The sequence below is a fragment of the Alligator mississippiensis genome, chromosome 16 (assembly GCF_030867095.1).
Source record: "Alligator mississippiensis isolate rAllMis1 chromosome 16, rAllMis1, whole genome shotgun sequence".
Lineage (NCBI taxonomy): Eukaryota > Metazoa > Chordata > Crocodylia > Alligatoridae > Alligator > Alligator mississippiensis.
In genome coordinates this window covers 32,618,579-32,631,975 of record NC_081839.1, presented here as the reverse complement: position 1 = coordinate 32,631,975, position 13,397 = coordinate 32,618,579, and the positions used below count along the sequence as shown (strand labels likewise).

Genomic DNA, 13,397 nt, shown 5'->3' with positions numbered 1-13,397 from the left:
GCTTCCCAGGGCAGGAAAGACGGAGGAAACATGCTTGAGTCAAACTCCCCGCCGGGCCCAGCAGCTGAAGCTGGGTGTATTTGGACCATTTCATTTATTTATTTACTTGCAAAGTTCAGGACAGCTCCAAGGGGGGCAGTGGCCTCTGTAAGAGATGCCTGCAATGGAGAGGACACATCGAAAAAGAAAAAAAATATATATAATCACCAGGTGCTAGAGGGGAAGGCAAGAGAAGCTCAGGTGACTCAAAATACTGGGGGGGAACATGGAGCTGGCTGGGGCACACACAGAGATAGACCTCAAACGAGAAGATGGATGAGACTGGCATCTCCACGGACTGTGTCTAGATGGTTCAGGACCCCAGGCTCCTGCAGAGCCTGGCAGTCACGGGGCAGGTCTGGCTGCTACTTGCCTTGCTCAGCTGTATTCACAGAGGGGGAATTTCATCCCAGCCCCAGGGAAAGCCTCCAACTAGACTCAGAGCAACACCACTGATATAGGAGAAGCTGAGATGTAGGGTCCCATGCACCTGTAAACTACCTTTCACCTGGAGCTGCAGTGGCTTTGACATGTCTCTTCAGCCCCATCAGCTGCTCTTGTCTGGAGCCTACAACTCTTTCATCCAAGGGAGCAACTGCTGTATTTCCACTAGCACTTGGGCTCACCCACTGGCACATAAAGCATGGGCTGGGAGGGGCAGTGGGAATTTATGATTTCCCAAGCACCAGGCTGCGAGTTTGACAAACATCAGAGCCCAGGAGCTCAACGCTGCATGGGCAGAGACCTCCGCGCTCCATCGTGGAGAGAAGGGGAGATTCAGGAGTGAAAAATCACCCGACGAGGGGCTCCTGTGTACGGAGACCAGATCATGGGGGAAAGACGAGAAACAGGCGCTTTTGCTCTCTGGATTCACCAGGCTTTATGAGCAAAGGTCCCCTCCTCACTGCTGCTGCTTGTGTCTTGGGAGATGGTGAATTCTTCTGCGTCTCTTGTTTTTGGGAAGGAAAAACAGCAGGGATCGAGCAGGGGGGTATTTGCATTTTTCCGATACAGGGATTTCCTGTTCTTCCCTATGGCTGCTCTAGGGTCTCACACCAGCACTTATGCAATCATTACCTTACCGATCTCGGTGCTTCCTGCATTCAAACCTCAGCCAAGAGACTCTCCACATAAAGGCCAATGTAAGAGTGCAAATGCAGTGCTCGGGGCTGTTTTTTGTTTTTTGGAACAGACACAATGGCTGATCTACTTTAAAAGTAAAACCCCAAATCCCTCCGGAAGCACAGTTTCTGATGAATCCCATGCATGTGGAGTCTCTCGAGTTCTTCTGCCTTGCTTTAAAAAACAGTCTTGCAAGAAAGCAGAACATTGATTAATAAATCACAGAGCAGGAGAGACTTCAACAACTGGAAAAAGCAATATTGACTCACAGAGGCACCGAATGCTGAGAAGGAAGAGAAATAGTTCCCGTCTGTCTGTCTAACCCGCCTGCTGTGTTCAACCTCTGCATTTCCATTGATAAAAATTTCAGGAACCCTTTAGAAGAGCCCCACCCCGCTATCTCTTCCTTTCCGGTCTCTAATCGTGGCTGTGTCTAATGCTTTCATAATGGGGTATGTCTGCTTGGAGCTGTAGAGAGTTAGGAGCATCCTGCAAGTACCTCCATTCGAGCTGCTCTCCGGACCCCTACGCAAAGCCCCACTGCATACAGCTCCCGGCAGGATGACAGAATATCTATACCAATATCTTTACCTATACCTATACTCATCCTTCTTGGGCCCAGGCTGCCTGGTGCTCTGGAGGAGCGTTTTGAGTGGGAAAAAGCTCAGGGTGCCACTCAAGGCTGACCCTGCTTCAATGCTTCTCCACTTGGAGAGCCCAAAGTCTGAAATAGGAAGCAAGCGACAGCCTCCCCAAGCCACCCATGCAAACCGTGCTCCCAAGGGTGGGAGAGCTGCATCCTATGGGGCTGGAGACACAGGGAGAGTTTTGGGGGTTGAGGGGTGGGGAGCTCTCTTGCTTGGTGCCTACAGCTCCGTGCTCTCCTGCTCTGCAGGACTGGGGCTCTCTCATGCTGAAGGAAAGAAAGGAAAGGAGTACTTAACAGCCTGGGGCCAGTCCCTCCCTGCCTGGGGAGCAGCGGCTCTACAAAAGCAGCACGTTATGCACAGTAAAATGAACTGCCAGCCCAGTGTGAATGGAGGCAGCCTGGAGGCTGGGGGGCAGCCAGGGCTTTGCAGTTCACAGGCCGGACGTGGCTCTGAGAAATGGGTTGCCAGGGCTTAGGGTCTTGCGTCTGTGATGCAGCCAGAGACAGACAAAAACGCTCCCCAGGACGGCCAGGCCAGTCAGCGAGCCCAGCAGGATGGGTACAATCATGATGGAGGCAGGGCCTGGAAAAGCAAAGGAGCCCAGCTGTGAGCAGCCGAGTCGAAGCTGCAGCCCCGCTCTCCCCACTGCCCTGCCCGGCTGTCCCCGCGACACTGCCCATGCTGTGAGCGGGTATGCAAAGCCACTGAGCCCAGTGGCAGCTCATGTTGGACAAATGGGGGAGCCACTCAAAGGGGCAGCGTTGGGGCAGGAAACCCAGCCGGTGAAATCCAGGCTGAATCTCCCCGCCCCTGGCACCTGCCCGGCATCGAATTCATACAGAAGATCGCTGTCACCTGCGGAGACCAGCCTTGACCTGTCCTGTGCCAGACAGGATTTGCAAGGACTTCAGAGCCTGGGGAGACTCACAAGTCAAAAGGTGCTGGGGACTGATTTGTTTCCTGGCCTGGCAATTGGTGCAAGCCTCTCCAGCAGCCTGAGCCCTGCAGTGACTACAGGAGGCACTGACCGTGTCTGCAAACACCCCACCGCGGATTCCTCACCTGCCCGATCCCACCCGGGCACACGGAGAAGCAGACATGACTTGGAGCAGAGTCAGGAGCGCGGGGGAGAGACCCACCTTCCACCGGCTCCGAGGGAAAGGCACTCTTCACCTTCCTCACAGGGCCAACTGACACCAGGTTGTGTGGGCTGCCAGAGCTGCTCCTGCTGCTGGGCTGGGAAGCTGCCTCTGTGCCTTCAAGGCAGTCCTAGGAAAGACACGAAGAAGGGATCTAGGTTTCTGCTGCACGAGCCAAGCTTTGGTGGCCAGAGCACTACTGGAGATGACTCCCTTCCACCCAACCCAGAGTCACTCCCTATGGCAGTCTCCAGGGTTTGGCCAGCCCCGGTTTCAATCTGTGCTCCCCTGTCCCTTCCCCCGGCACGACTTGTCATTATCCTAATGCCTTTTTGAGCCTGTACAGGCTGCAGTCAATTATTTCTCTGCCTTTCCTCCAGGTTTCACTCCCAGGCTGCTCATCCCTGTTTGCTAGATGACAAGCAAAGACCAAAACAAAGAACCAAGCCGATCTCTGAAGCTTCCCAAACTCTGGTAGCCAAGGTGCGGAGACCCAGACATCTCTGCAGCGAGAACCCGCGGCAATGTCCCCTGGCACGCTAGCTCTGCCATGCAGAAGGGGGGCAGCGCCGGTCCCTGGGGTGGTGCCAGGAGGTTACCGCATGCTCGTTTGCTGACACGCATCTTATATCAGTAAGCAGCGTGGGGCGGCGGAGTGGAAATAAGGTGCTGGGAGCTGGGGAAGCTGAACCGAGAGTGGAGATTCAGCTGGGGCCTGAGGGCATGATAAGGCAGGGACCCTGTGAGCACAACTCTTCCCTGGGCCCTTTGCTCTTATCGAGGGACAGGGGGAGAGCACTGAACCATATCACACCCTCGCAGCCCATCACTCCCCTCCCTGGTGCTGCGGGGAGTCGCGTACCTGCTCACAGCCGGGGCTGCTGCTCAGGCAGACGTTAAGCTCGCAGTGTAGATACGCCACAGAGTGGTTCAGCATCTGGAACAGCTGGATGGTGAAGCTGGCAGCCCTGGACTGGCCGCCGTGGAGCCACTGAATGTGCCTGCAGTCAAACGGCACCCTGGTGGGGATGGGGAAGGTGGTTTCACTCCCAGCCGCTGCCACCCTGTGGGGTTTCCCAGCCTCGAAGCCAGCTCTACAGAAGGAAGCCAAAAGCCCCGGGGTGTTAGCAGGACCCTGGCATGGGCAGCTAGCAGGACGCGCACTGTCCAGATCACAGAACAACGGCGCTGCGCCCACGGCACTGAAAGCATCTCACGCGCTGTTGCAGTCAGTCACCAGGCCCTCGCCATGCCAATACGGGCCAGGTCACAGGCCGAGAGATGAGGGCACCTAAATCCCCAAGGCACAGACTGGGTAAGGCATCCAAGGCCACCCAGGCAGCCAGTGGCAGAGCCGGGCTCCAGCCCTTCTACTTGTTCCCCAAGACCTGGAGGAACAGAGTTTGCTGGGAGCCTGATCGTGTGCAACGCGGTGGAAAGGAAAGGGGTCTGTTTGCTTATGCAGACACAGCCAGGCCAGGGCAAGAGGGAGAATCTCTCACTGCTGCAGAGCAATGGGAGAAGGCTCCTCTGCTGCCTTGGGCTTGTCCTTCCTGCTGCTGGGGATCCCATTAGCTGTACTGGGAATGGCCCAGAGGAAGAGCCAGCAGTGCAGCCCCAGTTCCCAGGGAGGCTCAGCATGGCATGGCTCGGGGCCACAGCCTCCCCGCAGCAGCAAGCGGACTTAGGAGGAATCGTGCAACCCCCCAGCCCGTTCCCAGCACCAGGCGAGCCTGACCTGGGGAACAAACAGCACACAGCCTCCGGGCCGGGGGTCCTGCTGGTGGGCGTCACACAGCACGCCTGGATCCTCAGCGCAGGGCGGCTGCCGTTGCTCTGCAAAGCGATGACAGCCAGGAAAGTCTCGGGGGAAGACAGCGGTGAGTGGGCCCCCGGGGCCATTTCTGCAGCAGGACGCAGGCTCATCCGGGCAGTGTAGTTCCCAGAGCCGCAGGTGTCATCGGACACGACCGCAAAGCTGGAGGGGGAGAGGGAGGAACAGAGAGATCAGGACCCCTCCCAGGCTGCCCTGGTCAGAGCAAGCAGCAAAGAGCCTGGCATGTGGTCTCCCTAATCCTGTGGGGAGCCTCCAGGGAGCCTCAGCCACTTTTAACTTTGCTCCATGACCCACATCCCTGCGGTTCCCCAAATGTCTCCTCTAGTCTCCTGAGCCAACAGCCCCTGGGGAGCACGGCGGTGGGAACGGGTCACGCTGCATCAGACACTGCTTTCTCCGCTGGCTCACCCAAGCTGCTAGTCACCTGGGCTCGCACAGCGAGACATGGGACATAACACAGGAGGTCTGAAAAGCAACCTGAAATGCAGGCGCAACAGCTCAGGGGCTCAAGGGGGAAGGAAGGCAGGGACTATGCACCCTGCAGCTTCCCCATCAATGCCTTTGGTGTCAGACCCCGAAAGCATGAGGCATGAACACATCAGAGCAACTCTCTGTGATAATTACCCATCCAGAAGAGCATCATCCAGCTGCCCAGCTGCCCGGTTCTCCAGCGCCACGGGCTCAGCTTCCAGCCACATTGGAGCAGTCGTCAAGTCCCCAGCAGTGTCCTCAGTCATGTCACTTATTCTAGCCACCTGCTCTGCTTCTGTGTGCAAGGCAGGCCTCTCAAAGGACTCCAGGCCAGTGACATCCAGCAGACGACTCCTCTCTGAAGTGAAGACCATTGGGACTTCAGAGGGATCAGAAAGGGTCTCGGAGGTGGGTTGGAATTGGGACAGGTCTGTGGTTAGAAGAGTCTCCAAGCCATCTGACACCGCTGCATTTGAGACAGAAAACTGGCTCGCAGTCTTCTCGATGAGTTTGTCGGAGGTGGAAGCCAGTTGTGTTGCAACAGAAGCGCTGGTCCCAACTGTGGTAGCAGAAGCCGTGGACTGCGCGAGCCGAGTGCTGAGATCAAAACGGCCAAGCAGCTTCCCAGTCTCTCCCAAAGATGCCGTCTCTGGAAGGTGACTTGGCCGGCCGGATGGCAGGTCTGGCAATAGTGACACCGGGGCCTGAGCCGGCAGATGGCCAGCTGTCACGCCACCCTCCGTGACGGGTCTTCCACGTGCCTCACCGGGGGATGGCGATGCCGTCATAGCCTCATCGGAGGTGGTAACAGCAGGCAGCAAGTCAGACCTGCTGCTTGAAGTCATAGGGAGAGATGCTTTCCTGCTCGTTAGCAAAGCAGTCACCTGATCATTAATAACTGCAAATGGAGACCTTGATGAGGGAGGATGCACACTGCCTGATGCTAATTCACGGTCTTGTTGAAGGGTTGTTGGTCTTGCAGACAGAGGTGGCCGGGCTGACGCTGGAACAAGCTTAAGACCAAGGATGACTGCGGTTGACAGCTGTGTCTCAGGGCTGGGTACAGCTGGCAGAGAGATGGTGGTTCCCAAGAGCTCCTTGCTCCCTTCTCTTCTTGCACTGCTGATTACTACAACGCTCTCTGTGGGCTTGGCCTCTTCTCCTAAGTTTACTAGAGAGGACAAACCACCAGCTACCTCCAGGCTGGCGAGGCTGGATTTCAGGGTGGAGGAGCTAGGGACGCTTGTAGACACATATAAAGACATCCCTGCAGAAGACCTGGACTGCCTCGGTGTCTGCGTACTGGTCCCAAGGGGCGTCCCAGAAACGGTTGCATTTGTTTGTGTCTCAGTGGAAAATGAAGCAGGCCCTGATGCTAAGGCTGGTTTCTCTGTCGTTCTGAATGGGTTGGGTGGGATGGGAAGAAATCCAGCGGGCTTGGAGAGGTCAGCCTTCGTGGAAGCTGCAGGTGTCGGCGTTGCTGCATGGCGTGCGGTGACCTCTTCTGACGGGGTATCGTTGCTCGCTGCTAAATCTGTGCGGTTGCTTCCAGCAGACAGCGCTGAGGAGGCCAGCGCAGGGCTGGGTCTGGATTCAGTTTGCGACGGAGGCTTTCCAAGTGACTGACTGGACTGCAAAGGCACGAGGCTGGTGCGCACCTCGGGCAGGAAGTTTGTGCTCCCCACCGAGAACGCCAAACGTTGCTTATCAAGGGCGGACACAGTCACCGAGCCGAGATGAGGAGGTCCGCTTTGCAGGGTTAGCTTTGAAATGAGCTGAAGCCACCCCGTAACCCTGGATTCGGTATGGGGAGCGGATGTTGGAGATGGAGAACCAGAGAATCCCTTTGCCGGAAGCGGAGAGATAATGGTGGGAGTGCTCAGATTTGCAGCTACAGGCAGTGTTTCTGTGGACATTTGGGGGCTGTGCAGGGTGGGCAGACTCAGTGCTGGAGGGGCCACACTAAGGTGCTCTGCAAACGCTCCCCTTGGTACAAGTGAGCTGGTCTCATTCTCCTCTGGGGCCGAGGCAGCAGGTAGCGCGGCCCCTTCGGACTGGTTCTCAGGCCGGGATGGCGGTGCTGTCATGCCGAGCTCCCCCAGTGGATACGGCACGTGCTTGGACGTGAAGGTTTGGGATCCAAACAGGCTAATGGCTCTTGTTGAAGTTGAGAAAGCAGCAAGCACCGGTGGAGAAGCAGCTTGCCTCTGCAGCTGGTCGGGAGCAGGGGAGAGGGCAGCTGCAGCTCCAGGAGCCTCACTCGTGGAGGATGAGGAACTGACTTCCTTCAGGATCCCGTGGCCGCTTGAGGGAGTAGCCGGTCCCCGGTCTTGCTGGCTGGCGAATGAAAAAGCAGTCGCCAGCCTGTCTTCTTCAGCAGAAGCAGGTAGGATGGACAGTGCTGGCTTATCCGCAGGCAGAAAGACAAACAGAGGCTTCACCAAAATGATGCTGGAAGGACTCAGCTGTTTTAAACTGGTGGGGTCTAACGCGGAAGAGAGCAGCGCAGCGGATGATGGCAGGACTTCCTGGAGGGTGGCATTGAGGTCTGCTGTCAGTGGAGGGGCGTTCGGCATGGGGTGCAAGCACAGCGCGTCATCCGCGCTCCTGACCAGGAAAGTCAGATACTGCGCTGACGCGGGGAGCAGCAGGTGCTCGGCAAGGAAAGCACTCAGGTTCCTGGTGCTGGTGACACTGGAGTTATTGAGCAGCCCCTGTGCCAGGGGCTTCGCGGTCTCATCAGGATCTCTGAGCAGCGCGAGCCCAGGGGCTGTGGAAGCAGACAGAAGGGGTGCGGGAAGCCCCAAGTGAGCTGGGGCAGCGGTGCCCGATGGCCGAGGGGAGTCAGCGCTATTCAGAGGTGGGGACCCCACGGCTACAAGGGTGGCTGAGCTCAGCTGCCCCCGGCGCGGGGATGCAAGTGACGTCCCCGCTCGTCCCGCGGCGACTGGCTGGGATAGCAGTGCACGGGCCTGTGGCTGGGTTAATGGAGATGGTCGACCAGCTGCAGCCTTGCTGCTCTCGGGAGACCTGGCTGGTTCAGGGCCACAGGCACTTGTCTGACGGCCGATGCCACGTGGCAGAGCCAAGGTTGGGCGCTCTACCCGGCTCTTTCTGCCTGCCGTGGAAAGGCCTAATTCACCAAGAGGGACAGGCCGGGTCACCGAAGTCAGCCGGGGCTCATCGGTCCTGCTCCGGAGCTTGTGCAAGGACTGTGACGAGGCCTGTGGAGCTGGCACTTCTGGGGGGCCTGGGATGAAAGAAGGGGGAGCATCCCCCGGCGGGGGTGCCAGAAGTGCAGACAAGCCGTCAGGGCTCCCCGGGGTGCTCAGCTCAGACGTGGCGGGCAGGGTGGTCTGACTCTCAGTCGTTGCTCTCTTTGGAGGGGAAAGTCCCACAGGTGCCAGCTGCTTCGCCCTGGAAACGATCGCGGCAAGTCCTCCAGACACTGGCTTTTGCAAGAAGGCCACAGGCGTGACCCTGGCACCCAGACCTGGAGTCTCCTTTGGGGCCGCTAAGGTCACACTAGCCAGGTCAAGCCGGACCTGTGGACTGCTCTCCCCCAGCCTGTCGCTAGAAGGGCCCAGTGCAGGGAACCGATCCCCTCCCAGCCCTGCAGGAGCCTGCGTGGCATTGACAGCAGGCACTGACGGCTCCTTTGGGCTTTGGACAAGCACGTGGGACTCGACAGCTCGAGTCACGGGGGAAGCCCTGGCACTCGGCACTGCTGTCTCCTGGATCCCATCCGGGGGCACGGAGCCTGCAAAGGCAGAACGGAGGGGCTGAGATGCCCGAGGTCCGCTGGGGCGGGACTGCACCATGCTTGCGCTTGCCGTGCCGGGTCTGGGTGCAGGAGCATGTTCCCCTCTTGCTGCTTTCCCTAGAAGTGGCTCATTTGGATCCTGCACAACCCAGGACTCTGTTTTCTGCCTTAGGACAGGACTGCTCATGCTGGTGAAAAAGCCAGAGGTCTGGGCATTTAACATGGCTCCTTCCAACTGTTCAGACCCATCCGAGTTTCTACTCGACTCTTCCAGGAGCTGGTCTGTGCCTTTCTCAGCCATCTCTGCACGCGCAGCACTGAAGCTGGCTGCGGCTCCACGGGCAGGGTCAGCTGCGAGAGTCTGAAATGGAAAGGTCACCTCCGCGGGGTCGTCTTCTGCAACGGAAAACACTGCACTGGTCACTGGGCTGCTCAGAGCTCTCGCTTGGAGTCCTCCAAGAAAGCTCTGGCCTAATCGCTCACTGACCTGGTGTTCATTTCTGGAGGCACCTAATAAACAGAAAAAGCCCTGTTTCTTTTCTAGTAAATGCACATTCAAGAGCTCGCAGGGGTGGCTCGCCATGGGCAGCAAAAGACTCAGAAAGGGAAGCAAGCAACTCCGGAAAGGACAGGTAGGTACGGCCTGACGCCATCCCTTCTGCTGGCTGCTACCACTGCTGCATTAAGCACCAGCCTCCACCGCCTACCCTCCGGTCATCTAGCAGGGCAATGCAACATGGGTGTGAAATAGTCCCGCTCACCCTTTAGCACCAAAGGAGTAAGACATAAGGAGGTTGATTCCACCCTTGACTTAGCTGCCCAGACCAAGTGTTTTCCAGCAAGGAGGTCCCCAGTTTGCAAGATGAGAGGCACTGAGTACTGGTGCCCAAGCAATGGGTGCATCTAAAACATACCTCCCCCTCTTAAGAACTGACATGGATTAAAAACCATCTTCCTAAAGGGCGAGTTCCCTGTTCTTGTATCAGGTCTAGATTCACCAGCGTCCTCTGGTTGCTCACTCCCAAGCTACACAGCTATAATTCATGGCTCAGGACAGATTAAAACAGGGTGAAAGCTGTTTGGTGTTGCTGGAGGGGCACGGAGCAGGCTGGGCATGCTGGTCCCTCTTGGACCCAAGAATAGACACTTCTTTGTGTCGGGAGGAGCCCTGGGGTTGCAAGGGCCTTTGTTTTCTGACCACGTTTTCTCTTCTCCCCCTCCTCACACTCTGAAGTGAACACTCCCAATTGCAATTTCCAAGCCAGTGACTAAATGTGAAAGTTGGCTGGAAGGAAAACACATTAAGCCTTTTACTGTAGGCTCCTGGCAGCAAACGCAGGTGAGTAAAGCTAAAAGGTGTTTCGGCACCAGTTAAACTCCGGCTTCCAACAAAAGGCAAGGCAGGGGTCAGGCAGCAATGCTTTCAAGTCGGTCCTCTCTGCCCTGCTTTGTTTCAGGACAAAAAGCAAAGCTGGCACTTGAGGCCAAACCCATTCTGCTTATGCTCTGGGACAAGGCGAGACTTCACCTCTCAGCAGTGACTTTGGTGAATAGATATTGCAGCTGTCCGCCGCAGGGAGTTTAAGGGAATGCAACAGGGAGGGATTTAAGAAGATGCTGCAGTCTTGTATCAGGTCAAATCAAACATGGGGGCTGGCCTGCATTTTGGGCTGCGGCTGTGCGATATGGGGAGGACGCCCCCTTCGCCTTTCAGCTCCAGCGGATGAAGGCATTGACGCACGCACTTTGCTTTCAGCCTGTGCAATTGGGGTTCAAGGGGACTTGGGCACGTGGCAAAAGTCAAACTTCGCTCAGTGCTTTGCCGAACCGGGGATTTGAACAAAACTTTGCCGCAGGTACTCACGGGCACGAGAAATGCTTCGTGTAGGGAGGGAAATGCAACAACTATAAATTCAGTTGAAGCAGAGGGGTAGCCGGGCAGCTCTGGGACTGGGCATCTGGAGGACCCACCTCCCCCAAAAGGTGGTACCCAACGCAACTGCCCTCCCCTCGGTTACGCGGCTGAGTGGGAGATCCTCTGGATCCCCACGTGCTTATCTGTCCCCACATTAGTACTTCCAATGAGCTCAGGCAGTTAAGTCAGATCCCACGTCGTGCTAATGACAGGTCAGCCTTGCATGTAATAAAGACCGAGCCTTTGGGAACACGGGAGCAAGTGGAGCTGCTCCTTCCTTCCCAAGGCTGCCGGATGAGGCCAGGCCATCTACCAGGACTTTTCCTCTTGCTAAGCTTGACCACGGGAGCAGGAGGAGCTAGCCCCGAGGGAGTCACTCACCTGACAGACCCAGCAGCCCAGCCGCAATCAGAAGGAAAACGGGGAATTTCTCCTGCATCTTCTGAACCAGGCTGGTGGACTTGGGTGTAGAGACAAATTGCTGAGAGGTAGCAGCCAGCTAAGACAGTCCTGCTGCCTCGTGGGGATGGGCAGTCGTTCTGAAAGGGCAGCGTATTGGGTTACTTTATAACCGCTCAGGCCAGGGAGCAGCCAAAAACCTGTCCCAGTCCAGCCCGCACCAACTGGAACATATTGATTGGTAATGAAGACAGCTGGGGAGGTCAATGGGGAGAAGGAGCCTGTCATTTCCTCTGTCTGAACTTCTTCAGAGGCAAGCACAAGGCTCTTCCAGTTGGTTTGGGGGGCTCTTTTCTACACCCTAATTTTTCAATGCCTGCGCTGGCCTCCCCAGTGCATGGTGCCAAGGTAAAATCACTGCCCCTTCTTGCCACAGCTCAATAAGAGCTCTCACCGGGAGTTGACAAGTAGGCTGCCCAGGATGCTACCCCCCCAGCCTTGCCCCGTCCCCCTCCAGCCTGCACGCCTGGCTCCTAACCAGACAACTCTGCAGGCGGCTGTCGTGAAATGCCTATTCTGGAACGAGCCCGGCTCACCGGCTGGCCTGGATCCCTGCACAGCACTGCTTTACCCTCATCGTTCACCCCCACAATACCAGGTGCAAATTTTATCAGCAGTGATTTTCTATTTATTACCAGATCATTGGCAAAAGCAGTGAATAGCATTAGCTATAGCCAGGCAGAAACACCCTGAATCAGGAATCGGTGACAATCTCCAGGGACTACCCGCTTCTGAGGTCTGTCAGTTAGCCTGGCTTTAATCCCTCTAGCATGTGCCTTAGTTAGCACTGACTGCTAACATCTTAATCAGAGCCTCATCTCAGATTTAGCCCCTGCCTGCCGCTACGATTGAAATCAGAAGCTGCCAGAAAGACAGGGGTTGTTTAAGGGGAGACGAGCCGTGATCATTTCCATCCACCCCAACAAAGAGAGACCTATAGAGGGTTTCTCCCTTGGGAGGGAAGGATGTTTAAGGGTTACAGCAGGACTTGTTCAGCACTTGAATTTCTCTGACAAAGGGGGAGAGTCAGGCTTAACCCCGTCACTCGGGTGCTACAGGTCTCCATTATTCAAACGCTGGGCAGGCGTTTTCAAGCTTCGTGGCTGAACGGCACTAGATGTTACAATTCATCGGTTAAATATAAATGCAGAAGAACAATTGCATTCACCTCCGCTTCAGAAGCACTTGAGTAGCTGACGGCTGCTCAGCCGACAACTGTAGCCAACCCGTCTTCTGCCGGCAAAAGAAAATTGCAAAGCAATGCTTGATTACACCCAACACATGTTTGCTTAATATGATTTGAAATATCAGATGGAAAAAAATAATCCTCTTGGGCAGAGGGGTTTAAGCTCTTATCTAGCAGAAGGTAGGCGGATTAGGAGAGTGTCCTAATGAAATCTGAAAAGGTTGTATTTGTTTTTTAAAAAAAAAAACAAAAACCCGCAGCCTCACCGTGGCTTTTAACAAGTGCCTGCAGAGGAATCACGCCATCGTCTCCTGCCTACACCAAAGGGGCTGGAATCAGCCCTCCGCTTTGCAATTCAGGGCGAAGCTTATCAGCGGTGCAAGTGCCACAGAGCAACGCTGTGCACACGTGGTGGCTTTGGCCTGGTTTAGGCTGCCATGATATCAGCAGCATCGGCTCAGGGCACCTGAGCGGTGCCGCCTGCTCTCCTTATCACAACCTGGGGTTAATGCAGGGCTTTGCTCCAGGCCTGTCAAACAGGAGTCTTCACCGGAGCTGAATTCACCTGGCAGAGAGTAGTGCTGACTCACCGTGCGAAGGAGGCTGCCGGAAAGATGAATTAACTCCTCCCTGCTCGGAGCTGCTTGCACTGATGCTTCACCATGGCGGGATTAAGATGGGGATGGACAAGCAGAAAGGCTGCACAGCCAGACACCGAAATCATTTACATTCCCCAGTGGTGTGAGCAGGCACCAAAGGATTGTTTGTCGGGCAGCAGTCACAGCTGCAAGCCTCTCTCTTCCTCCCAGTGCTCTA

At 56.2% G+C, this 13,397-nt stretch overlaps 1 protein-coding gene across 2 annotated transcripts; it reads right to left on the bottom strand.

Moving 5' to 3' along the window:
- Positions 1-34: 34 nt before the first annotated feature.
- Positions 35-11,795, bottom strand: LOC132243240 (mucin-5AC-like). 2 transcript variants are annotated; one of them, XM_019490142.2, is made up of 6 exons: positions 11,318-11,795; positions 5,412-9,531; positions 4,689-4,928; positions 3,813-4,044; positions 2,951-3,080; positions 35-2,393 (listed from the first exon to the last, which is right to left on the bottom strand). In XM_019490142.2, exons 1-6 carry the CDS (start codon positions 11,373-11,375, stop codon positions 2,242-2,244), a joined length of 4,932 nt encoding a protein of 1,643 aa, XP_019345687.1. In that variant the 5' UTR covers positions 11,376-11,795; the 3' UTR covers positions 35-2,241. The 2 variants fall into 2 exon arrangements, with proteins under 2 accessions (XP_019345687.1, XP_019345690.1); XM_019490145.2 differs by having other exon boundaries at positions 5,412-9,417.
- Positions 11,796-13,397: the final 1,602 nt, after the last annotated feature.